Source organism: Platalea leucorodia, assembly GCF_965183815.1.
Source record: "Platalea leucorodia genome assembly, chromosome: 7".
NCBI classification, from domain to species: Eukaryota; Metazoa; Chordata; class Aves; order Pelecaniformes; family Threskiornithidae; genus Platalea; species Platalea leucorodia.
Window position 1 is genome coordinate 2,077,664 of NC_138829.1, and position 26,694 is coordinate 2,104,357.

Consider the following 26,694-nt stretch of genomic DNA (forward strand, 5'->3'; position numbering starts at 1 on the left):
AACTCTGCCATTTTATCTTGCCTTTTCTGAAACAAATGAACAGTGATTTGCCCCGGTGCAATCTTCTTAAGAAACTTAGTCATTACATTATATTAGATAATCTCACAGCTTTTACCAACAAATTACCTTTCATTCTCCAAGAAACATTCATTTTGTGAGATCCTTGAGTGACTGAACTTGGAATTAGCTGAAATTGCTGGGAACTACATTTACTGATGCTTGATTTGTAACTAAACGTACGGGTTTTTATGGAAACTATCATCAGCGTGTAACCTTGAGTCATGCTATTCAGATTGTTCACAGCAGAGCAAAAAAGGCTTCTTGCCAAGCTAGCTTCAGTTCACACTGATTGACAAAAGCAGAAAAACAAATTAAAGGAGTTAGGCTGAACTTATCTAACATCATAAACTAGGAAAAAAACCCTCCACAACCAAACAAAAAAAGCAGAAACCTCACTCTTCTAAGTAATACAGCACTCTGCTATAAGACAACGCGTAATGGCTGTAGCTCTCACTGCGGAAAGGGAAGGTTGCTGCGCGCACGACACACAGCTAGCAAGTTAAATTAGCCATAAAGGGAAATTAATGGATGACTGAGGGATTAAACTCCAAGGCTGACTTTGAAATGTCTGGAAAATCTGTGCACCTCAGAGGGTTATCGCTGCTCTGCTCAGCTGACCCTGGCTCGTGCTGGGAGAAAGGTTTTGCTGGTGGAGAATCTCGGGAGGAGAACAAAGTGTCGTGAAATGTTTGAGCTTGGTTAAAGCCAAGACGGATGATCCCTTAATCTTCCTGCCTTTCTTCCAACGAGCAGAGAATAAAACCTGCTGGAATTTCAGTTGGTTGGATGATTTTACTTTTCAGTGATTTGTATTTGTGCAGCTCACAGCAGAAAAATGCAGGCTGAATGTTTTTTTTTAATGCTTGCCCTCCTATTAGGTGTATCTGCATATATGCAAAGACACATTTCCTACAGATCCTTCCCAACACAAACACTTGCTCAGCTTACAAGCGAGGTGGCCTTCAGAGACTGCAACATTATGTCTCTCCTTTAAAAAAAAAACAGCTGAAACCAAGCTTTCCTAGCTATGAAGAACATAATGCCAGAGGTAAGTAGAAGCATGCTAGATGTGCAGCTGCTATGGTTTTTACCACTGGAATCTGGTTACTTGTGGTAATTACAACCAGCACCTAAAAGCTTTAATCAAGATCAAGAGTCCATACCTCTAAGCACTTGGTTTGCACAGGAAAAGCAATCTTCACTGTAAATATCGGTGCTCTACAAGGACAAGGCTTTCTTCCTCCCATAATAGCAATTATCCTAACTTACTATTTATAACACTGGATAATACTGGAAACATACGCTGGCGCAAACTTATAAATCCTATCAATCATTTATGCCATATTTGGTACCAATTTTATTTTTCTTGTGCTAGAAATATAATAATAACAAGAATAATATTAACAAATAATAACCACAATTATATACTCTTCTTCCATACAGAATCTGGGGAGTGTCTGAACCTCGTATGAAAATAAGCAAGCTAGACTACAAAGTGACTGGCCACCATCATCTATCTGCTGCTGTCACAAGGGGCTGACTCTACATACCAATAGTAGAATCATAGAATCGTTTAGGTTGGAAAAGACCTTTAAGATCAAGTCTAACTGTTAACCCAGCACTGCCAAGCCCACCACTAAACCATGTCACTAAGCACCACATCTACCTGGCTTTTAAATCCCCCCAGGGATGGGGACTCAGCCCCTGCCCTGGGCAGCCTGGGCCAGGGCCTGACAACCCCTTCAGTGAAGAAATTTTTCCTAATATCCAACCTAAACCTGTCCTGGCGCAGCTTGAGGCCGTTCCCTCTCGTCCTATTGATTGTTACTTGGGAGTAACAGGTTGTTGGCTTTTTCCATAGAAGGGTGCTAAACTTGCTTCTTTAATCACTGGTTAACTTCAAAAATATTTAAACATAAGTGCATATGTGAAACGGCAAGTACTGAAGTTTTAATTGGAGTAGTTGGAGTACTTTACAGCCAGTTTGTATCAAATAGGCTGACATAGATTTATGTAAAGTGATGGAGATAATATTTGAACTGTTACTACAAGACTTATCTGTTATGTATTAGGCTACAAAACATTCATCAGTGCTACTTAAACTGCTCTGTTTGTATTTACTCAGTAGACTGTGTTCACTAGCAGAGTAACATATGTACCTACTGAAGAATTTGTCAAGTGATGTTTGGCTGTAATTATCAATGTCGCTCCTACTGTGATGATTGCTCTTTTCTCCTGTCCTTTCGGTGTGCAGACGAGAAAATAATTCATGGCAGGTGAGGGATTTCCCTATGAAATGCTTGCACCATGGGTAAGTTTTTGATTCATGGGACTGGATACTGTGGAGTTTTTATTTTGTATTTACTGCTCCCACTTGGGACGGCAGGGTATACTGTAAAGTGCTCATTACTGAGGTTTTCCTGCGTTAATAGTCTCCTTATTTTGGACATTCAGATGGCTACCAGTAGGTTAGCACATTGGAAGCTGTTATTTTTATATATTAGCAATTTCCACGTTAATCTCCAGTTGTGAGTTTTAATTTAAAAGGTGATGTGCTCTGCGTCATATACAAAGGAGTGTAACCCAATAAAAATGACTTCACAGGTAGGATTAATGTGGCTTAACTTTAGCAATCTAAAAGTTAGACACCTCATCTAAGAGTGTCATTGGAGTGTCTCTAAAGTCACTGGAGAGATATGGGCATGTCCAGAGGGTGATTCATCCCCTGGAAGAAATCTGGAGAAACCTTCTCCTCTCTAGTAAGGCAGCAAATGCAACCAGTACTCTAGAAATGTCATGTTGATCCTTACACACTTTACAGCTATTCTGAGAAATCATTTCTGTGCGGTACCTACCGAAGATCGTCCTACTACAAAAGACAAGCTTAAGCTGTGAAAGTAAAATCTAGGTACTGCATGGCCTATTTATCCTCTATTTGCACAAAAATGAAACTCAACTGTAAAAGTTAATGCATTTCTTAAAAGCAAAAGACACTGCTACCATTTTTAGCAACTCTAACTACAATGTGTCTGATCTGCTTTTCACACCGCATTTCTTTAAAATGGGGTGAAATCCTATTAGCCTGCTTAAAGTTTAAAAAAGTAAGGGGAAAAATGTTTGCCATGGGAATCCTCACTAGCAATACAAATACATCGGTGCATTTTAAACCTAAGAAAAAAAGCTTTTTTACTCTAAGGGTGATCAAGCACCAAATAGGTTGCCCAGAGAGCCTGCGAAGTCTCCATCCTTGGAGATATTCAAGACCTGAATGGACGTGGTCCTGGGTCCTGGTCCTCCAGAAAGAGTATTCCTAAAGTGGTGGGATGAGAAAGAGGGGCTGACACTGCCAGAGGCCAGCGTGCTTCTGGGGTACCGATCACAACTGAACACAGAGAAGCGCGCGCGTGCACACACACACACACACAATCCCACTGAAACTATGAAAATTCAAATGTTTTCCTCCTTCCCTGAGGTCTCACAATTTAAAAAAATGTAATGGGAGAAAAATGTAAAGAATTATCTTAGTTCTCCTTTTAAGAAACATTCACATGATGTCTTTTATTTTCTGGGTAATGTTTATAATTATTTCTTACATTGATGCAGGCCTGCTGCTGTGCATCCCGCTAGCCCATTAACTGCTTTTCTAAGACTCCAGCATTTCAGATTATAAGTATCGGATCTGCACTATAATAATGCATGTGATATCATTATTTTACAGCTGAAGCTATACCATCCTTAAAATTAGCCTGGTAACTATAGTCATTGGACAAATGCTGAGATAAAATACGTATTTTAAGCACATAAAGCCTCAGTGGTTCTCGGATACCTCTTCAAAGGGAAGTCACTTTAGGTTTATCTTATTGATTAGCATCTGGCTCATGATTTCTGAAGCTGCAAATTTGTCAGCACCAGAGTAATAGCACTGAGTATTGCTCCAAAAGCATCCCTCCATCTGGGGCACAAGGCAACGGCTGCCTCTCTCCTGGGCGGCTGTATTTTGCATTGGCACCTCATCAGCACGTTTGAAATGGGATGTTACTCGCATCTGCGCTAATGGCAGATTCTAGCAGAAAAATTTGCAGTAGACAAAATACGCCTTTTATGCTGCATGGGAATGTTCTTCCTGCCAGCCAGGGGCTAGAAATGTAAATCACATAATGTTTCATTAAAACCTCAAACTCAGCACGGTTGTGAGCCACAGCCGAGACCTTAATCAACCTCCTGAGACTTGCCAGGGTACAACCACCACCAAAAAAGAACAGTAGTGACTGAATGACCTAAATGGTGTTTTTTTCTCCTTATAGGAGCACTGGTCAGTATTTAAGTCACTGAACAAATTTTGAGGTCCATGGAAGCAGGCAGCAGCTGCCTGGCACGAGCTGGCTGTGAGCACACAAGTCTCCCTATCACGGCAAGCACGGAGCGATTCGGATTGCTGCAGAGAAATCCCAAATGTCTGAATGAAGCTTCTGTTCCTGATCACCTTTGGCAAGACCCTGGGTCTTTCCCTTGTGCATGCGGGGAGCCCCAAAGAGACTGGACTCCTACCTCTAGTGTCACAAAATAGGCGCTTATTAGGGTAAAGAGACCCAAAGAGGAGCCAAAGTCTAAGAGGAATTGCAGCAGAATGACCACTTTCTCCTCATTTGTATGTTCTAGATTTAGTAAACAAGTCTTTCTTTTAATTGAGATTTTGTTCCCATGAGCTTTGGGAAAAGCAGACTTTGCAAACACTTTCCTGTAACAGGCGAAACCTAAGATTCATCCATCACCATCATTAGCAGATCTGGCATTCAGTGAAATGTGCAACTACATTCTTTAGAATTGATGTTTAAGATTGCTTAATGTAATTTTTTCCCTTGATATTAATACAGTGATAAAAATAATTTATTATGAGATTGAGTAGGGCTGAGCTAAACATTGATCATGAAGAATTGCACACACAATGCACAAGACATTTAATTTTTTTCAGATTTGTTCGCTATTTTAAATTATTTGATAATGATTTTTGAAAGTAATTCTTGATCTGTAGGTTGTTTTTGGACCTTCTGCTGCATGTGATTTCCTGCTTTGGGCTCTGTAAGGCATCTGTATAGCACTAATTACTATTGGATCCAGCTCCTGGAGCAATTGGACCTACGTGGCTAGCTGTGACTTGACCCGTGTGTCACCTGGCTTTTGTCCTGTGGGTTAGCAAGGTTCCTCATGATAGAATAACAGAATCATTGACTGGTTTGGGTTGGAAGGGACTTTTAAAGGTCTTCTAGTTCAACCCCCCTGCAGTGAGCAGGGACATCTTCAACTGGATCAGGTTGCTGAGAGCCCAGTCCAAGCTGGCCTTGAATGTTTCCAGGGATGGGGGACCTACCACCTCTCTGGGCAACCGGGGCCAGGGTTTCACTACCCTCATTGTAAAAAACGTCTTCCTTATATCTAGCCTGCATCTCCCCTCCTTTACTTTAAAACCACTACCCCTTGCCCTATCGCTACAGGCCCTGCTAAAAAGTCTGTCCCCAAATGATAAACTCATACTTTCGTGATTCCACGATTACAAATATGTCGCCCTGGCACACACTCCTCTTTTTCAATTATAAAAACTTCCTGCTCAGCACATCAGGTTCCCATTGCAAACTGCACAATGATATCTTCAGGAGAGCTATCTTCTCTCTGAGGTACCTCTTGCCCACTCATTGTAATTTTTACAGAAGAAAAACAAAAAAGTGATTCAGTTATTCATTAAATAAATACCCTAAGAAAGGTATTTTGCGGGATTTTTTCAGAGCTCTAGGAATTCCTTTCCGGTAATGCTGGGACACTGAATGGGAGGATGTAGGAATACTGTATTTTTCTTGTTAGATTAAAGTGGACAAATCTTTGTTGCAGGATGACCTTTTAGAGGAAAATGTATAAATGCCCTTTTCCACTTGATTAGGACTAGAAACAGCACTTTTTTTTTTTTTTTTTTTTTTTTTAAATCATTCACATTCAAATAAAAACTTCTCAAAAAGTGCTCATTCTGGGGGGAAAAAAAAAAGTATTTTGATAATATCAAAACACTGATTTGACACCTTCAGAATACTACTTGTTTTGTAGATTTTTCTTCAAAACTCATTGCCCTTCGAGGTGCTCTAAGTAAGAACAAACTTTTGAAATGAGCTATTTCATGAGGCTAACATTAATAGGTTCTATTTTTTCCTTTATTTCACAGAAACTTCGATATGATTTTGCATTTTGGCTGTTCAGAAATTTTTTTTTTTTTTTTTTTTAATTGTGAAACTTCCCGGAGGTGGAGACTATCGTTTCTACGCCGTTCTACCCAGAACCCTCCTTCCTGGAAGCCCACACTCATCCCTTGCAGCATTATTTGCAGGACTGGCAATCAGTTTACACCGTGCAAGCCAGCGCAGCCGTAACCTGTACAGCAGACCGAATTGTGCAGAATGCACCGCAACGCATTTGCTTGTACACGAAGGTCTTCTTACCACTATACTTGATGACCCGAATAGTTGAGTCCCCCTCCCCAAATCTGGTGATGGGTGTTAGACGGACTTCATACGCCTCTGGCTTGATCAGCTCAGTTAGGTTGTAGGTAATTAATTCTCCCTTTTGAATATTTCCATTCACTGTAATTTCCTGTTCCCACCAACGCTGTTGTCCAGCCTAAAATCAAAAGAAGGATGCAAATGTCAGAGCTTTTGGGATAGATGTTGTCTTCACCTTAGAAATGAACGGGAGCACACACAGACCTGTGCAGCCCCGGGCGCTTCCTTAAACCTTCAAGCAACCCAGGAGGATTAGAGATACAGCAAGAACACGAACCTCCCTGAAATAAACCACTACTGAGCATTTCTGTAACAGATAGATGAGATGACAGATTGCAAACTCATTTTACCAAGAGGCCACCCCTGCCTGCCACCTGCCTGTCCTCCTCTGCCCGCGCAGGTCCCGCACCAAACCTCGGGCAGCCCAGCGGCTGCAGGCGCGGTGCAGCACTCAGAAGTTTGCTGCACGCAGGAAAAGTGCAGTGTTAATTCGGTTCAGGAGGATTTCTGACACTTGCCAGACAGAGACTACAGCAAGGGACAAAGCGCCTGATTTATGGTGGCGTGTGAGCACCCAAGCATCCAAGCAGATGCTGCAGCATTTTTCAAAATCTCACTGAATTCTTCCATCTTTAGCAGCCTGAATTTCTTGGCAGACCTGCCCCTATGTTTCAAATGCATTTGTTAAAATGTTAAATAAACTTTTTCTTCCTTAAAAAAAATGCTGTTTATTTAAGTTCATTTCATCAGCTTACAGAGGCTGAATTTATTAGCTCTCAAATGCTATCCCTTCAAACCTGACCAGGTAAATTGGCTCCTGATGTCTCGTAGCCCCATTCACTCCATGATTTTAAAATAACACTGGCCAACTGCAGTGGCAAATGTGTTTTCTGCCACTGTGCACACCAGGCTGGGACAGCCGCGGCTCCGGGAGCTGGGTGCTGCCTCCTCGTTAGAGGCAATGAGGTTTCACAGCTGCCATTTGGCGCATCATTTGAAGCTAATAAGAGCATACTGAAGAAGTGAAATGCAGTTTGATTTCCAAGCACTTACCACTTTTGTTGATGAGAGAGAAAGAAATAGGCTAGCCATTAATGGCCTTAGTGCATAATTATCAGCAATCCTTGTAGTCTCAAAGATGGATGGATTTCAGAGAACAATGAAAGTCAATATGAGCAAACAAGAGGCTGTTTTATTAAAAAAAGGCAAAGCATAGATTTTTGTGCTTTATAGACTGCACAATGTTTTCAACACCAAAATCTATAGTTTCTTTTATTTATATGCCTTACCAAGAAATGAAAAGAAAAAAAAAATCTAATTAAGAAGAAGGCGTCACAAGAAGAGAGTGCCACATTGTCTCTAACATTACTTTAACTCGTTTATAGACAAGCAGAAATCATACACATTTTGGGCAGCCGAGTGACCTGACATTGTAATATTACTTGGAGATACTCTGCCCTATTGCAGAGACTATCTGCAGAAAACAAAGGAAAAAAAAAAATCATTAAATATTTACCACACATCCCAAGACAACCGTACAGGTGCAGTGATGCTAAAATGAGATGTTCCACTAAGCTTACTACGCCCGTTAGTGGACTCAAGTTCTTACCTATTACATGTTCACCAATACAGAGTTTATTAAGGACAGAAAGCCTTGTATTCCAAAACTTTAATTTGCTGATGCAATAAAAATATACACTGAAATTGCTGAAATTTAGTACTAAATCTACCACATTTCATCCAAATAAACTACATTTGCAGCAATATTAACAGACTCCAAGCTTTAAATTCGTATCAGTGGGACAGAGATGTCAATACTTTTATTGCTAAAGTATGTTACACAAGTACAGCTATATGCCCATTAAATAAAACTTGGGACTGTGAAGAAAAAAGCAAGAGGAATTCTTAAGAAAGTTGGGATGATGGAACAGCTCTAGACATCAGCTTTGCTTTGCTGCCACCAAAGTCAGCGTGTATTTCACTGCGCTTTGAGCCTTTGCAGGGCTTGAGTTAGACCAACGCTGAGTGTATCTGAGATGTTATTTCAGGGTTATTGCTCTCGCACATGCTGGGTGAGCCATGCTATAGGCTCAGGTGGCTCTTTAGGGCTGGCCCCGCAGGGGTTAAGTCATGCATAGGAGAAATACTAAGGAAAAAAATCTCAGATTAGGTTAGAAATGTAAAAACAAGTTATTGTATGGAAAAACCACGCTGCTGCCTGCCCGATGTGCAAGGCAGAGGTACGTCAGTTAATACAAATCCTGCACGTGCGCAGGGTGGCAGTCTGCCTTTGAAACCCGGCCCTTGTACCAGAAAGCTTTTGGGTGGATGTGTGGGTGTAGAGCAGGACGAGAGGTAAGTGTGTTGCTGAGGAGCCTGGGCATCCAGCACAGCGCTGGGACCGGCGAGCTGCCGAGCCCAGAGATGCTGTGGCTCAGCAACCTACGGTGCCTGACCCGAGCGGCATCACCTCAGTGTCTACCACAAGCAGCATCACCGTTTCCCTGTTGCAAGCGTTAAAATGACCTACTTCATAAGATGACATTAATGAAATGTCCATCACCACTTTGTATACAGCCTGGAACTGTGGAGCATTCCTCTGTTAGTCGTTTTCCAGGGCCACTACACTACAAAGAGTTATTCAAGGGAACAAAGATACTGAAAATATGTGCGTTTATATTGTATCTTTAAAAGATCATCCCAGTAGAGCTCATGAAAAGTTTCAATTTGACAGATTCTGTTAGATGCCAGCTCTTTCACAGCTCTTTGTACCTAAGTACTGAGATCAACAAAACAGACAATGAAACCCAAGGTACAGGTTGCTTAACAGAAATTCAGTCTTTTCTCCTTTCTTCTTTAGATACCCATGAATGAGAACATGCCACAGATACCTGCTTCACCCAGGTTTTGCAGTGTGTTATTTTGACATCCCACAGCTCGTGAAGCAAACATCAACACATATTAGGACAACCGTTCCTCCTGTCCTCCGCTCTGCCCACCAGCAGCCCTGTTTTTATGCCACGCACACCTCTCCTGCTTCCATCTCAAAGAAACCTTCCAGGCATCGCTGAAACTTGCGTGCTCAGGAAAGAAGCAACAAGCTCTGCGTATGGACAACGCTACGCCTGGAAAAGTGCATAAAGGTGCAAGGACAAGGCTCTGCTTCTCGTGCATGCCAGGTAAAACAGCCATGAATTCTGATCCACATTAACTGCTCATTGATTATTTAAAACATTGCAGAAACAAACAGAAGGGGCACCGGGACCTTTCATATACGTTGAATAATGCATAAGGCACCATGTACCTTCACAGGCTGTCAGGTAGCCCTCCCAGTAATGGATAAGCCTTGTCTTGAGTAGACTGTTGTCCTTGAGAGGAAAGTGGTGAGTGTGTTGCAGAGAAGATTTTAAGGATAATTACAGTAAGATTTAGAGTGTATTTTTAAAGCGGTGCATGGGGAATTTGCCCGTATGGATCTTCTCACCGGACCCGTGTGGACAGATGCTCGCCACGCCTCGCGCAGTCAAACTGGAAGGTGCTTCCAGAGAAAAGCTGCTGCTGTAAGGGGACAAACTGGAAACAAGCCTTCGTGACTGTTCGTAAATTTACCAAGTCACCTAGCCACTCAAATAAAATGATCTTATATTTTAAATGTGCAAGTATTTTTGGTTTTGTATTTCTTAAACACAACTTTTAAATTTTCTAAACTCAACATGGCTATTTTAAAAAGTGCATCTAAAAATGCAAAAATGACCAAGGTAAATGATAATTTTTTTCTCAAAGAGAAACTTTTTCATTCACACATCCCTGCTCCCATATGGAAAAAAATATTAAAAAAAAAAATTCCTCAGAAACTCCATTCTACCCAGAATTTCTGACCATACCAAACTGTGCTAGGAGCTGAACTCACCATGTCTTTATAGACAGTGATTACAGCAAGGTACCTAGTGCAGTTCCTGGCACAATTTCTCAAAAGCTTATAATGAAGACCAAGTGTTTTATTTGAAAGACATACTTGATTTTAAATTGAAAATAATAATTAGCAATTTATGGAATTCACAATTGGGGAACAAATTTATATGCAACTAATTCAGCCCATAAATGAAAACCTAAGGTCTCTATATTTTTTTTATTTTGCCTGAACAGTTTCCCAAAAAATTTAAGTGATGCTAATATACTGGAACAGAAACTGCTGTGCAGACCTCATGAAGGCTGCTGGTCCTTCAAAAGGAAGATTCCCTGATCTTACTTCTGTTGTAATTATTGCTGCTTATTCTTTTCAATGGATTCCAATTTTTATTCTTTTTTTTTTTTTTTTTTTTTTTAAATCAAACTATCAAGTTAAATACAAGCAATCTTCGCAAGGAAGATTAAAACTATTGACTATGCCCCAGAAGTGAGCGGTATACTACCAAACATAATTTAATGGTTTTGTCTGTCCCTTTCACAAAAATTAAGAATCAGAGAAACATAAAACTCTGGAGAAAATTACCTAATTTTCACCATTAAAAAAAAAAATTCATTTTTTGAAATAGACATCATTAGTGTTGCTTTAAACCACATTTTATGCCATCATGTTGGTTGCCAATTACATTTGTGAGTACTGTATTAACAAAACTGTGCTTCCAGTTGTGTGAGCCAATACTGACTTTCTGGCAGTTGTCTGATGTTAGCTGGCCATTGCTTAGAAATACTTCTGACTCCTTACAGTGGTCTACTGTAAAAATATTCCCTATTGCACCTTGCCTTTGGGTAAGGGAATACTGAAACAGAGACTTCAGGAAATATATTTGATAATTAATACTTCATGGTTAAAGTTTACAATCACCAAAAGTATTCATGAATTTGTATCAAATTCAGTTGCTGCTTTGGATTATCACCCTTTTCTACAACCACTCAACCAAAAGCAATAAAGAAACTCTATTATTGTATTCATTCTGAAAGCAAAACAATTTGATTTTTCATTTCAGTATTATGCATCCTAAGCCAGTACTGGATATTGGTATTTCTCCATAGGAAGCAACAGACATCTTTTTGCCTTGCAATCAACATCAGCTCTGTCCAATTCTTATTTTTACCATGGAAACCAGGAAAAACCCCAAACATCTCAAAGTTGTCGCTAGGTTTGACACAAAAGTTCCCCTTGCCTGATTTTTCAGCTCAGCTGTTGAACAAATAAATAAAGAAAATCAGTATCCGCACAGCTTTCGCCACATTCAGCTTTCAACCTTCTCCTTCCATTAGGAAAATAAGCTCAACAGTCATGCTGGCAGCGAAGTGGCTGCATGGGAGCATCACCCCCAGAGCCTGGGACGTCCGTGTCGGACCCCTGCCAGCAGCCTGGGCACCACCACGGAGCCACTTCCCAAACATGGTATGAAACAGCAACGGCACCCTTGGCTGACAAATATTAAAACCGTTGAAAATAAGTGTAGCAGTTGAGCTCGTTTACTTGCTGATGGGATACAGAAAAAAATGAAGGTCAGATCTATATGGAGTCGGAGAGCTGGCAACTAGCAACCAGCTGGAGGAACAAGGGTTTTCTAGCACAATGTTTTTAAAGGTCTGCATCATGCTGAGGCACCTAACACCAACACTGAAATACCCAAGACAGCCTAAAAATAGGATTTAGATTCCTACAAGGCCTTAGGGCAGTTCAAACTCCTAGCACAAAACTGGGGAGGCTCTGTGAAGCCAGACCCCATGGAGGAGGCAGCCAAAGCTCTTAGTCACTCACTGCTTGGCATTGAAGCACCAAGAAGAACCCAGTCCTCTGCCCCGGCTCCTGCAGCACTGCCTGTCTGCCTCCAGAGGTCTGGCATCTCCTCCGGCTCCCTTGAAGGGGAAGGAGCCAAATCTACATCACCCATTTCCTCGAAATCACCTGTACAGCCTCTCCCTAACATTCAGGCTATGCCTTTTTACATTAAAAAGTCAAGACTGATGTTTTAAAGAGAGAACACACAAGCAAACACGACAGTAAAACATCTGCCTGCATGTCAATTCATGTGTCCAGAGCTTTAAACTTAGTAAGAATTAGGATTTGCTTGAAAAAGAATTTTTGAAGGAGGAAAATTCTTATAATCAAAGCCATTTGCCTTACAAAGATAAGGATGAAATACATTTTGGGAAATTTACTTTGACCAAGCTGAAACAACAGTTTTCCAATGGTTTCTGAATACTTGGAAAGCACTGAGGAAAAATCAGATTAGTTCCCGGTGCATTTATTAGCATTATTATGTGCCTAACCTGTAATTAATTTAGCAGAGCATACTTACGTTCAGTCAATCCAGAGCACAGAAGGCTTCACAAGGACTCCTTTTTTCTTGCTTACCTTTGAATATTTAGAAATTTTTGTTCCTAAAGCTAACAGAAAAGCAAAATGTATTTCCCTGACATCAGAGAAAGGGGACTGTAAGTGTGTGGCAATGTTTTATTGCAGCAGGTTGAAACCTTCTCCTCTATGCTGTCAATGAAAGGGTATTTATTCTTTGCCTGTTTTTGAGAAACACTATATTCTCTGAAAGACTTGAACATATAGATTTCTTGTGAAATTAATCCTATGGGATGATTAAATATTGATTGCCTATATGCACAGTTATGTTTATAAAAAATAAACACATCCTTAGTCCATTGTACTTGGCCTATTGATTTCAACCATAAATTTCTTTATTGACTCTGTCCTGGTTTCGGCTGGGATAGAGTTAATTTTCTTCCTAGTAGCTGGCACAGTGCTGTGTTTTGGGTTTAGGATGAGAACTATGTTGATAACACGCTGATGTTTTAGTTGTTGCTCAGCAGTGCTTACACCAGTCAAGGACTTTTCAGCTTCCCATGCTCTGCCCGGTGCACAAGGAGCTGGGAGGGGGCACAGCCGGGGGGGCTGGCCCAGACTGGCCCCAGGGCTATTCCATACCCTATGGCATCATGCCCAGTATAGAAACTGGGGGGAGTTGGCCGGGGAGCAGCGATCGCTGCTCGGGGACGGGCTGGGCATCAGTCGGCGGGTGGCGAGCAATTGCATCACTTGTTTTTCCTGGGTTTTGTTCCTCTCTCTCTCTCTCTCGTTTTCCTTTTAATTACAATTTATTATTATTATTATTATTATTATTACTAATTTTATTTCAATTATTAAACTGTTCTTATCTCAACCAATGAGCTTCCTTAGTTTTGCTCTTCAGATTCTCTCCCCCATCCCGTTGGGGCAGGGAGAGTGAGCAAGAGGCTGTGTGGGGCTAAACCACAACAGACTCAGAAAGTCAGACAAGCATGTCTTTAATTAATGACAACTGGATGCAACGTACATTAATTACTGTATACTCCTATAAAAAACTGTGGCGGTCTTTAAAGTCATTCCTTTACAATTTATAAAAACAACGACAATTGATTTTCCTTAATAAAAAAAGAGTTTTCTTTAGCAGTTATATGTATAAAATAGCACTGTTCAGTTCATGGGCACATACTTCTATCTGCACACTGCAGAGGGAACACTCCCATGTAGCGTTTGCCTCCTTTCCACTGTGGAAATTCAGTGGCTGCTCTTCTTTAACAATTTTGTCCAGCAATATAATCAGAGCTATCTGATTTTGAACATAAACCCTATCAGGTAAGTGGCTCCTGTGTCATCTTCATTTCAAAAGATAGTTATGGCCCTGAAACGACTCACAGTGACAAATATCTATAATTCAGGCAAAAACAACGAGGCCAGCTGCAAAGCACGTCCTGCCACACTCATCATCAATTTATTTTTCACTGTGCATCATGTAATACTGCTCTTGATGACATCTCTTTTCTTTTTTAATACTTTCACATGCAATCAGCAGAACTGCCAAAACCTCACATTTGTTTCCGTGCTGAGCTGGTACCTGCTCTCTGCTCTCCTGCAAACGCCAGCTGCTGCCGAAGCAACAGCAGCCACAAGGTCGAACCCAGCCCACAGCGAGCATGCCACAGGGTTTGCTTGCTGGAGCCAGGACTTACTCGGAGGAGAAGTCCCCTAAGTGAGTTTGGACACCGCTACGGGGCTGGAGATGTTTGCCGGAGGAGCACGGGGCACCCCTCCGCTGGGCAGGACCTGCCCCTGCTGCCGGTGCTGTCACCAGCACCCAGTGCTCAGCCTCCCTTCACCGGGCGACGAGCCATATGGAAATGGCAGCTACACGACAAACCTCTTCTTTCCCTCTTTTCTGCCTGGAAAAGAGAGAATCTAAAGCACAAATTAACAGTGGGCACAATCTTTTTCAGTTAGCTATCTTCTAATCCATAAGAGCAATCGCAGGCACGTAATCGACTTTCTTCTTGAAGGATTACATTAACAATCATTCTGCATTTGCTCCTACCATGCATTTTACTTATTTTGTGTTTACCACATTGTGCAATTGGTTTTATTTGATATACACAAAAGCATAAAAAATAATTTCTCTCTTTCTTTTTTTCTTTTTTAAGAAACTGGAAGTATCTGAGTCTTTAGTAATTAGGAGCTTGGAGTCCAAAGATGCAGAATGTTATAGACGCAGCTTTTATGGGCTCCAAATTGATGGATGAGTGGTTCACATGTCAGAAACATCTGTCCATGATCCAAATTTATGGCCTGATATTTGAGGAAGAAAGAGAGGGAAACAATTTAAGGAAAGCTGGTATGCGAAAGCTGGAAGCTAGATGATCCACCAGTTAAGTCCTCTTTAAATATGTATTACATCTCAGGTTTTAAAGGCAGGGTGGAAAACGGTAATCCAAGAAATGAGGGAAGTAATTTTTATCAGAGCAAAATAAAAATACAGCACAAATATCTGCTAAAAACTTGTTAACTGGAAGATAAAATACACTGCCTTCTGTTTTTCCGTACAAATGAATGATAATAAAACCATCTTTTAAGATATGAATTAAGACATTTCAGACCATTTGCTAAGTAGACTGTAATTTAGGATATTTCCTAGCTGGAAGGTTATTGTTTCTTTGCTTTTTACAACCTTACACACAAAGAAGAAACTCTGGATTTATAACAGGTACGACTTTCTTTAATCAGAAAGGCAATAAAATTTATCCCTGTTCACTTTTTCCTTTGTGGCAAATTTGACACATACCTGTACCTGCATGGGTATGAGAACTGCACTACGGACAGAAAATTATATACTCCATTTTGCAGCCAGTGACCGTGCAACCTTCACAGAAATCCCTTTCATGAGCACATAATATGTATTTGAATACGTCTGACCCTGTACGCTGCTGAATGAAAACAGAAGTTAAAAATACAATAAAGCCAAACAGTGACGAGAAGGAAGCGTACAGAGAAGTGACCTGCTCCGGGCTGTTTGAAGAGACTTTCTCATTATCAACTGACTGGGACCGCAGACATCTGTAGAGTGAAAATAAAGGAAAGGTAGGAACTTTAATCTTTCAAATAACAAGCTTGAACAAGTTACTCTCTGGTTTACAGGTACCAGTTGACTTTTTATTACTTCTTTAAAGCGGAGTTGTTCGTTTTCTAGGTCACCGTGGCTGCTTCGCTGCCGGCGGTGCAGGGAACATGGCTATTGCCTGCTGAGGAGCAGAAGAGCCACCATGGAGATCAGAGCTGCAGACCCTTCGTGTCTGCTCCAGGAAAGTCCTGCTTGTTTCATTTGCTTTCATCCTGCTGACAGTAAATATCAGAGAGCTGGAAGCACTCTCTCATCACTGCTTGAATGTTTGTGCAACTCAGGATTCACTAACTGTTACCATTTAAAAAAAAAAATACCTGAATCTGTCTTTGGTCAAAGACAAACTATGGAAGGGAAACACCTCTACGTGATGCCCAGACGGGACCAGAACTGTTCTGAGCAGCGGCAGGCTGCCGGCATGGAGCTGCACCGGGACCTGCACCGGGAGCTGCAGGGGCAGCCACTGCTGCCACCCGCTTGGGAGCTGGTATGGAAGAGCACAAAGATATCCACAGCCGCCCAGTCAAAACAGCATGTGCTCAGTGAAGCAAGAGCTTGAAGGTAAGGCCCCAAAGTGGGTCTGTTCTGGGTGGATAAACTTCCAGGAGTGCAGAAACACTCTGAGTGATGTTTGGGACCATTCTTGTATGCACTTTGAAAACATACATGAAAATGTCAAGGTAATTCAACCTGTAGGGTTTCATGGCCTTTTAGCACAAAATCCTGAATTTGCCTATGTTCCCAACCTGATGCATGCTATGCTATATGAATTTGCTAATTTATTTCATGAGCTTCAGGCTCCTCCCGTGACTGAACTCCACTTTATCACTGAACATTTAATCAAAGCAACTATAGGAGTCTTGGCCACCTCCAAAGGCTGACCAGGGGACACGTACAAGGATGCTTTGAAACACAAAAAACTGGAAGAATCTGAGTCGCTGATTCCAAAGCCAAATCCAAAGCTGAAATACATAATGTCAGAATATTCTTCAGAGAGCTATTAATGAGACAGAAAAGCATTCCTTATGTGCAGACAGCATCTTGGCAGACCTCAGCACCTTCAGAAGCAAGTAGAGGGTGACCAAATCTACGCAGTCACCATGATGGAAGACGCACAAGGTTGTCCTCATCCTTCAATTCGAGTGCTGAGCAGGACAGTTAGAAAAGAAAGGCTATGTGCAACAGCGACCCTGAGAAATGGAAACTCCCTGTACTCCACGCTACTTTTTCCATAAATGCTACAGGCAAGAGGATTTAGTCTCCTGAGTTACACTGTGATACAAAACGGGTGTTCTGATGGTGTCGCGCATGTCAATTTTATTGCTGATTATTTTGAATACATCCTCACTCCACGATTTAAACCCAAAAAGCAAATATCAGTCTGTTATTAATGACAGATGAAGTGTTGTACCCATCAGCTAACCCTACTCACAGTGCCAAAAGGATCTCACTGATAAGAGGCTGCACCTCATGCTGACCATCGACACTTCGGGACTGGCAATCGCTTGCGCCCAGACCCTGCCACAGCACCCCCAGTGCCACCTCCCCTTCTCTGTGACTGGTCTGTCCTGCTCCAGGACCAAAGCTCACCTGAGCAGTACAGTAAAGCTAATGTTTTCTGATTATCATATTGATGTTTAATATCTATTGTCTGTCTGGGCTATTGTTTTCTGTATTGTTTTGGAAATTTTCTTGAAACAAAGTTATCTACAGTTTGAATAAAAATGTGAACACTACTAAGAAGACAAGTATAAAAACCTTTTTAAAAATAATTATTTTTCTTCTTGTGAAACTTGGTAATAAAAATGCACTGAGGGCTGTAACGTGCGGCCCTGATCTCCCCACAGCACAATGAGTATCTTCATCACTACCATCACCCACAAAGTCCTAACCCTGTTAGTTCTACCATGCCATCTTTGGCTTGACCCACTGGAGATGCATCCTCTCTGCTTGCATTTTAATGGAAACAGTGGAAACACCCGTTGACTGAAAGTAGGCGGTACGATTTTGCTCCCGGTAAGGGTCACTGTGCACTTCTCTAACGTGTGGACTCAGATCAGTCACAGCCTTGAATGTGATGACACTGCATTCAAATAAATATCTTTTTTTTTCCCCTCCTTAAAGACAGGCTAAAATGTGACATAAACCAAGAGAATCCATTTTAAGACTTTAAAATTGGCTAGCTCCCAGATGAATTCACTGAAGTCTGTAGGATTAAAGAGGAGCTGCACTGTTCCCAACCCCAGCGCGCAGGTTCTCCTGCTCTTTTGCTACTGCTAGACATCTAGCAAAAGAGTTTTTCAATTTTTAATCCCTGTTTTGTTAGGCATTCACAAAAGACAGGTTAATTATTAACCCATGTTAAGGCTAGTTTTCAGAGAAAGTTTTCTTATTCCTTCTCAGTGACATCCCAAATTCGAAGTTCACGTATCGGGAAACCAGGCTGGCGCTGACTCTCACACTTCAAAGCGCACGGCACGGCCGTGTCGCGGGCGAGCTGGGCACTGCCAGCAATGTTACTGCCAACAGCACAGACGTGGTTTTGCACATTAAGCAGCAGGTTTATCTGCAATAGGCAGACCATTATTGTTATGAGGGCAACAAGAGATAAAATTATTGAAGTGGCATCGAGATTCAGTTCCTAAGTTTAAATTAAACACCTCACGCTCATACCAACAACTGCATTTCCACAATCAAGAAACTATCTATCCCAAGACACATTTCATATTTCAGTAGTGATGACTTAGTGAGTATCCCACAATGCTACAACCTTCTCTGGACGGATCTCGAACAACAGATAGTGCACTCCTGTCACTCGTGAACTAACTCACTTTCTTGTGATTTCTAAAAGCTATTTATGAATGACCATATTTTTTCATACAAAATAATTCCATAGTGACAAATTAATGACTGTAGCTGCAATCAACATGACAAACCCAACTCTTTTTAAGTAAGTCACGCTGGAGCTTCGCCGCTTAGTCGATACTGTGAGAAAGCAAGGTTGTCTTGGTAAATGAACTGGAAAAACAAGCCTGCGTTTTAAGCAACCTACATGAGTCTCTGCATAAATAGATCAACGAGTAATAATGCAGTAAGACAAGCGCATGATGCCAAAGTGCATTTCTAAGGAAAGTGAACATACTGATTTTGCTTAACTTTTTAAATAAGAATGAATTTTTGCCAATGAATAACAGCTCAACTGTCAGATATGAATGTTTCAACAAACCATTTCTTAAATACTTAAGACAATTGCTGCACGAGAGGAAAGGAAATAGCCACTAGATGTTTAATGAGGTTCTCAAAATGTAAATGTGATGTTTTAAATCAGCTCAAAAACACAGATGCATTGCAGTAGGGTGCTCATTTGCTTATTGAAAGGCAATATGGTTTGTATTCAATTTAAACATATGTATGTTTCCGAGAATAAAGAATTCTCTAACAGCAAAAGAATAGACAAAGCAGTTGTCTTTAGGGACAAGTCACTCTCACACCAACAATTTATAATTTTTGTAATGTATATTATTTGACAAAAGAGCTTACTTAGTATGTACACTGACTAGCATGTTCTGATTTAGCTACAAACATCCCTCACCTAGAAGCAAGCGAAATCTGTGTTTAACGAATTGCCAACCTAACTGCATTATTAAAAAAAAAGGATAATTCTCATTTACCATCTCTTCTTTCCAAACTGCAACTAAAATTTGCACAGGACTTTTAAAAACAAAGAAATCCTTCCTGGCCTCAGTTGGATGAAGGGAGACAGTACATCACCGCGGAGCAGAAACAGGCTTAGTTTTATAATGGTACTGCTTTTTGGTTTGTTTTTGTTTTTTGTTTTTTGCAAAATGTATTTTTTTACAATTACTTTTTTCCTAAATTACATATATCTGTTTCAGTAAGGACAGAATTTATGGTGAGACAGCAAGACTATGCCCTGTAAAAAATACCCAAATGTAAGACTATACAAAGGTAATAGCTGGTTTTACAGAAACCTGGAGGCAGGAGCGAAGGGAGCATCCCAGCAAGAGGAAGCCCTGGTCTGCAGAGCTCCCAGCGCTGGGGTCTGTCCTGCACCGGCTGTCCCCTACGCAGTCGTTAAGGCTGCTCACAGGGAGTAATGTTGGTGAAGTCTCAGCTTCGATCATTGGTAAGCAGGCAATTCATCTCATTTTTATGTTTTACACCTAAAGATCTGCAGTGTTCATTTTGTAAATGCACTCATTAACAGCACTTAGGAAAATCGAGGCAGACCTCAAACAGATTTAATAGTTTCAGTTCATGCACCGTCTAGACGTGCAGATACTAACTCAACCTGAGTGGCCTTAGAAACAGGTCAGGAAGCTCAGAAGATAAATATTCCCTTTACAGGTTGCCAGAATTGCTCATCCCAGTGCAGAGGGAAGATGCTAAGAGACATGACAGCTTTCTTTGCCACACAAGAGCACTTCCATTTGTTACCAAAGACCAGAAATACAGCAAATACTCAATATTTGGCCAACAGGAAAAACACTAACTGGACTTTTTTCACTGTAAAGTGTTGTGCAGTGAAACTCCATGTTCTTGTTTGAGTTTGGTGAAGACCATTGCCTCCCTTGGAATCTAAGCTCTTTTGCCATGTTTTCTAACATTTCTACCAAGAGCTGCCATTGCCCTCCCATCACCTGGCCACATCACTGAATTTGCAGATAACCTGCCCATGAGACCAGATGCAATGCCTAGGGAAATGGAGAGATGTCTCAGAAGGGTGGTGAGGGGAAACACTGCACAAAAAAGTCCAGTGTGAGGGTAACAGCATCTGCTATCGGTGACACAGGACATCCAGATTTCAGGTGAAGCATCTCTGAGCGTGAATCTTGATGCTGCCTTTAAATACGCAGAGATAAAAACCCTTTCCCAAAGTGAGCCCTACTAGCAGTGAATATTTCTGACCTTTCTCTATGTTTCAGTTTCATAAAATTATTTCAAAGGAATGCTGTGAAAATAAGTTCATTGCAGCCCATGAAATAAGGCATAGATGTATCCTACTGACACAGGAAGAATGCAGCACATCTATCCTTAGAACAGGTCTTGAAGGTGGGAGAGCAAAGACGACATAAGGACACATATGGAACAGTCACAGGGAAAGAGGTGAAGCTCATTCAGTGAGCAACATTTATTCAGTGGTTCAAACAGCTCTATTCTGGAGTTATTGAATTCTGGGACACTTGATGGTGTCAGGAATAATGTTCTTCAAGCTACTTCTGTGTGGGTGAATGTCTCCTGCTAGGGGAGACGCTCACTTGCCACGCAAGGGGCAGTGGCAGCAGTGAACTCACTGCCATGGGATGATACAAAGATCAAAAGTGCAAATAGTCCATAGGAGCTCAACTAATTTAGGTACATGAGGGGACACAAAGTGTCACAGTTGAGGGACAACCTTTGGCTCAGACACCTTCCACCTCCATTCCCCTTTGGGTTGCACCTCTCCTTCAGCACCCATGGCTTGTCTGGGGTGCAGATAAAATTCCTGGGATAATGGAACTATGCCTTGAGCAAGTGAACCTATTGCAAAGTTTTATCCTGATATCCTAATATATTTTAACAGGGCACCTGCAATATACCATGCAATTTATTTATGATTCTTAGGCATTGATGCTGCTCTGAAACTATCTTCACTAAAGAGGATGCATCCTTCATTAGAATTAAATTTCTGTAATGCTCAAAGGCCTTTTTCAACTATTTATTTATGCTATATTTTACTATGATGAAAAGCATGCTGCATTCCACACATACAACTCTTGTGTAAGGACATATGCCATAATTTTTATGTAGATCTTCAATTTTCAAAGTTTCATTGCTCTGTTTCTCTGTTAGTTTTCATTTTTGCAAATCCTTTAATATTTCTGAACAACTCTATGATGTCATATGAAATCAACACAAACAAGAAAACCATTGCTGTAATTTACAGGCTTTTTTTTAAACAGTCTTGCATTACAGGAATTTATGTAAAGAATAAGGCAGGATGATGAAAAATATATTCAGGTAATCATATTTTTCATTTTAAACCTAGACCTGATCAGCATCAAACTCCTGACAGCCTGCTGTTTGCATTCATTGGACAACTACACAGCAGCAGGGTGAAAAAGCAGTCATGAAAACACACATCCCATCTTATCTGCTGTTTGTACTGTAAGCGGAGCACGTTTTCATCAAGGGCCCAGCTTCTGCCGGAGGGGTGCCCACACATGGCTTGACAATTCAAAGAAAAGCACATCCTTGCTTGGATGGTGACGATGACTTGTGCAATTCAGCCACTCCACCTGAGGCTCTGGCTGCAGCACACAAAGTGCACGCACAGGTACGCTAGGAAGGGGAGTCTCAACCCTACCACAAGGGTTTAAATGTAGTCAAAAGCAAATAACTTGTTTACTAAAATAAACTCCTCCAGCTTGAGTAATTTCTCTCACTAGATTGCTCTTCAGTTCACTCAATTTTCTCCTGCATCTTTCCTAAAGTTTGACTGATACACTGCATTTGTCAGCAGTAATCAATTCATATTGCAGATTTTTCTGCTGAGACAGAATAAATGAAAGTTGAGTGTGACAGACTGAGGCTACAGCATGGGACTTGATTTTGGCAATGTTGGGTGAGAGCATATGCTCCTGAGTACAAATAAGTCTGTATTATTTTTCACTGAAGGGAAACGTGCAACAAAAGCCTCAGGTTATGTCAACATCACTGCTTCAAGCACAAGAGCTCATCCTCATGCAGGATTTGTCCTTTAGGGAATTACCACTTTGCCATTGTTGGCAAAAGTTAAGAAGGACACTTGACAATAGAGATCTCTGGTTCCCGCAATGTATAAATATACGCATATAGACATCCTGAAGAGAAAGACCAGATATTGCCCAAAAATGCAAGGTACCCCAGGAGGGGGTTCCACAGAGCTTTCTATGAAGCTAGGGAATTCATACAGTCTGCCCAAGGTCCATGTTTTTTTCTTTTTAATTAATGTGATCCTACCCTTCAATTTTTTTCTAGAATTACATCTTTCTCCTTGACTGGTCCACATGCTTCCACAACACTGGTGGGACCCTCCTTGCCTGCTGCACCTCTGTTCCCCATCAGATCTGACCAAAATGAAGAGCTGCGTTCAGAAATCACAGACAGTAACTTCAGGACATTCTCATGTGTCTTCTTTCATTAAGAAACCAGACTAAAAAGTTAATATGAATTAGGTATTAAAATTAGTAATGAAATAGCAGGAGTTCATGCTTATATAATGAAAATCAAACCAAGGCAGTCCCAGCAGGCAGTAATTGCTTGGAGCAAACGAATATGTTAAATTTTGCCTGTAAGTTTTTTTTTGTGAAGAAAGGGAGTTTAGTTTTACGGTCCACATTTCATGGTAATGTGAATGGGCACAGCTCAGTCTGGGATGTTTTCTGTTTCCATCTCTAGAAAATACAACCCATGACCTCCAAAACAAGTGAACTGGTTACTTTGGAGGCACAGAGCTCAGCTCCCCATGCAGGGAGTGTGTTTACAGTCAGGAGCATCTTTGGTAACTAAGATACCACCGGATCAAAGTCAGAATGTCAGGATCTGACAGAAAAAGGTGTATTTATGTGTGTAACTTTTACCTCTGAATTTCCTAAGACTTAATCAGTAGAATTTTTTTTCAGAATTATACATAAGTATTTGCCTAATCGATCCAAAGATTGGGAGATGCAACCATTTTTAAATGGCAATTAAAAGTATTTGGTACAAATCTCCAATGACAGCCCCCAGGTTGCTATTTTGAAACTCAGGCCTCGTTCTTGTGAAGAATAAGCATAGGAGGTATCAATATTGCAAACTGAAAATCATAAAACAGAACCATTGCTTCTCTAATTCAATTTACCAAACCCAAGAAAATCAATAAGAAATGTGCCTTTGCATGTTGCATTCTTATTTTTTTGCCAAACTCTCTCTGTCTCATTTCACAAGTGCAGACAAAAGAGGAAAAAAGCAAAGCTTTGTTTAGACTTCCAAAAAGAAATGTACACTGTGAAATCTTCAGGACAGCTTATATCCCTCTGTAGAAGAAGGCTTAAAATTTTTCATGAAAACAACATTACAAATATTCCAATATACATCTGAATTTTCAACTCTCTCACTTCCTCCCCTGGAATCACTACAGATGTGAGTAATTATTTTTGAGTGGTTTTGAATACAATTTTTGTATACATGTTGATGTATAGCTATTTTACATGTTCTATAGCGAACCAAATGAAAATACCCAGCTTGCAAACATCTTTCCCTTTGCGGTAGATTGTGTGATGATAGCACCGTGATTCTGATAGAAGGAACATCTGGAGAATTACTCCCCATCAGGTGGGGACCTTGAGTGTGCTAAAATAAATAAATTCCTCATAAGTGACTTTCATTTGAAATACAGTACTTCAGTAAATAACAATTTCCATTCATCTACTTCCATTTTCACTCTATAGGCAGAAAAATGACACTTTTCCCTTCTTGTGACTCCCTCTTCATCTGACGGGACCTTCCCTCTCCCTTTTTGACTTTCTTGTCTTGGGATTTCTAGGTTGGGATTGCTGAGATTAATTAACTTCATTTGCTCTTCCTCTGCTTTCAGATCTGTATCTTCCAGCATGAAATATATTGTCCCCATTCTTTGCCAAGAAGTGACCGTAGACTCTTACCTATTCCTCTCGACTATACCCTGCTCTAGCTGTATTCCTAATTTGCAACTTACTCTGCCAGACAAGACTGTAGTAATTGTAAACAAGCATCTCAAACAGACCTTCGTTTAGGCTCCATGCATCTCTTATTTTTCTGCTCAGATCTGTTTTCAGATTTTCCCTTCAGGAGTGGGAAAATTGCTACTGATGCTCTGAGGTAATAGAATGATGTGCTGCTCTCGGATCAGGAACGTGTCCTTCTCTCATTGCCAGCCTGAAAAAACCTCATGAAAACTGGGGTGGGGGAGAACGGATGGGATCCATTCTTTCTTTCCCTTCTTTGGCACAAGGAACTCAGATGTAAGAAGTGCTTGCATGTGCCCACCTTTATGCTCTCTAAATTTGGGCAACATGCACGAGAATGCATGGTAGTGAAAGGAATGCTTTGATCTTTGCTTCCTTTGGCTATGGTGGCCCAAGAGAAGTAGATATTATGTGCATTGTGGTATTTCTCTGCCACCTTCTGAATCTTTCTTTATGCCAAAGCTTGGCAGCAGGACTAGCCGTAGACTGAATCCATGTCCTCAAGGGCTTTCCTCCTTTTGGGAAAGGGACCAACCACTTCAAGTCCCTTTTACCCTGCCAAAATTGTCTAGACTAGTCTTACAAGAACTGCAAATTGGACCAGGTCCCTTGCTATTATCTTTCATCAACTAAATGTTTTTTTTTTTTTAATAAGTGAACAAGCCAGACATTTCCATGAGGAGAAGACCATATACGAAATAACTCTTTGGAGGGACAGGGCCTGGATGCATACTGGAGACTGTGCCATCTCCTCAACACATGCTTGAGGGCTCTGAGTGCTATCAAAGCACATGAACAGCAGCTCTTACACTCACTCAACAAGTAAACTCTATGGCCATTTAGTTAGAGCCTCATTTTTTAAAACAGTTATTTGTCACTATTCAATTAAAGAGGAGCACAGCCGTGCACACTGCTTGGTGGCTAGATGCTCCGTCACAGCAGGCTTGGCAGATACTGCAGCTCAGCATCCTCAAAGCCGATTAAAACCCAGCACCAGGAAGCCACTGTCCATGTGCTGCATCAACCAGAAACGCAGACAAGAGCCTGTGCTTGTTAAAAAATAATGTTAAGCACAGAATGAATCCCCAAAAGGCAACAACAGGAGCGTCTGGGCTTAAGCAGAAAGCAAAGTGCTCTAAATAATTCCTGTTCCTCCCTGATTCTCCGAGGAGGGAGCATCCGTCACATGCTACCATGTCAGCAGGACAAACTCGACTGAACAAACATCTGCTCACCATCAGTGTCCTGTATGTGCAGTTTGTAGCTTTAAACATGGAGCGGGGGGAGAGCTATACAATGATCTTAATGAAAGACATATAGATAACATGCATATAAGTGCAGCAATTCTTAGAGATTTTCAGTTCACTTCTTAAATTGATTACGTTTGTTCTTAAAACATGTATTTTCACTGTTACAAAACAACCACAGAATCCTGAAGGCCCCAATATGCAACACCTGCTCCTGGCATCCACGGTGAAATAGCTCGTACCTCTGTGTAAACAGCACTGAGTTATTTTCGTTGCATACATCCCTCCTCAGCATGGCACGGCTCCTTTGCTTCAGCGCCTCTGTTCCACCTGCTTTCTGCCTGCACCATACCCCTGGCACTGGGCATTTCTCTCCGGTAGCTTCTGTTGCCAGCAAAGCTTTTCAAAACCCTGCTTGCTTGAGCTGGTCAAAGCAGAGGCACCTCCAGCTCTACAATCTCACTACATGCCAACCGGTGGAGATACTTTCCTGTCGTTATAATGCTGTATAATCTAATTATTCCTAGCAGAACAATTTGTCTTTAAGGAAAATCCCTAGTCTGCCACATTCTATTATCAGGCTCCTTTGCCCTTTAAAGTTTCATTATTAAGCACGTCCTTTGTGTTGCTTTGTACAGCCACCTGGCAAACGCAGAAATGGAGCTAAACCACCCTGTGT

General features: G+C 41.1%; 1 protein-coding gene across 2 annotated transcripts in view; it reads right to left on the reverse strand.

The window, feature by feature from the left end:
* MDGA2 (MAM domain containing glycosylphosphatidylinositol anchor 2) overlaps window positions 1-26,694 on the reverse strand; it is a gene marked incomplete at both ends in the record, with an annotated part of 386,860 nt that overhangs the window by 22,559 nt on the left and 337,607 nt on the right. For both annotated transcript variants that reach the window (XM_082317068.1, XM_082317067.1), the window contains one exon: window positions 6,543-6,720. In XM_082317068.1, coding sequence (XP_082173194.1) covers window positions 6,543-6,720 — 178 coding nt within the window. The remainder of the gene's footprint in view (window positions 1-6,542; window positions 6,721-26,694) is intronic.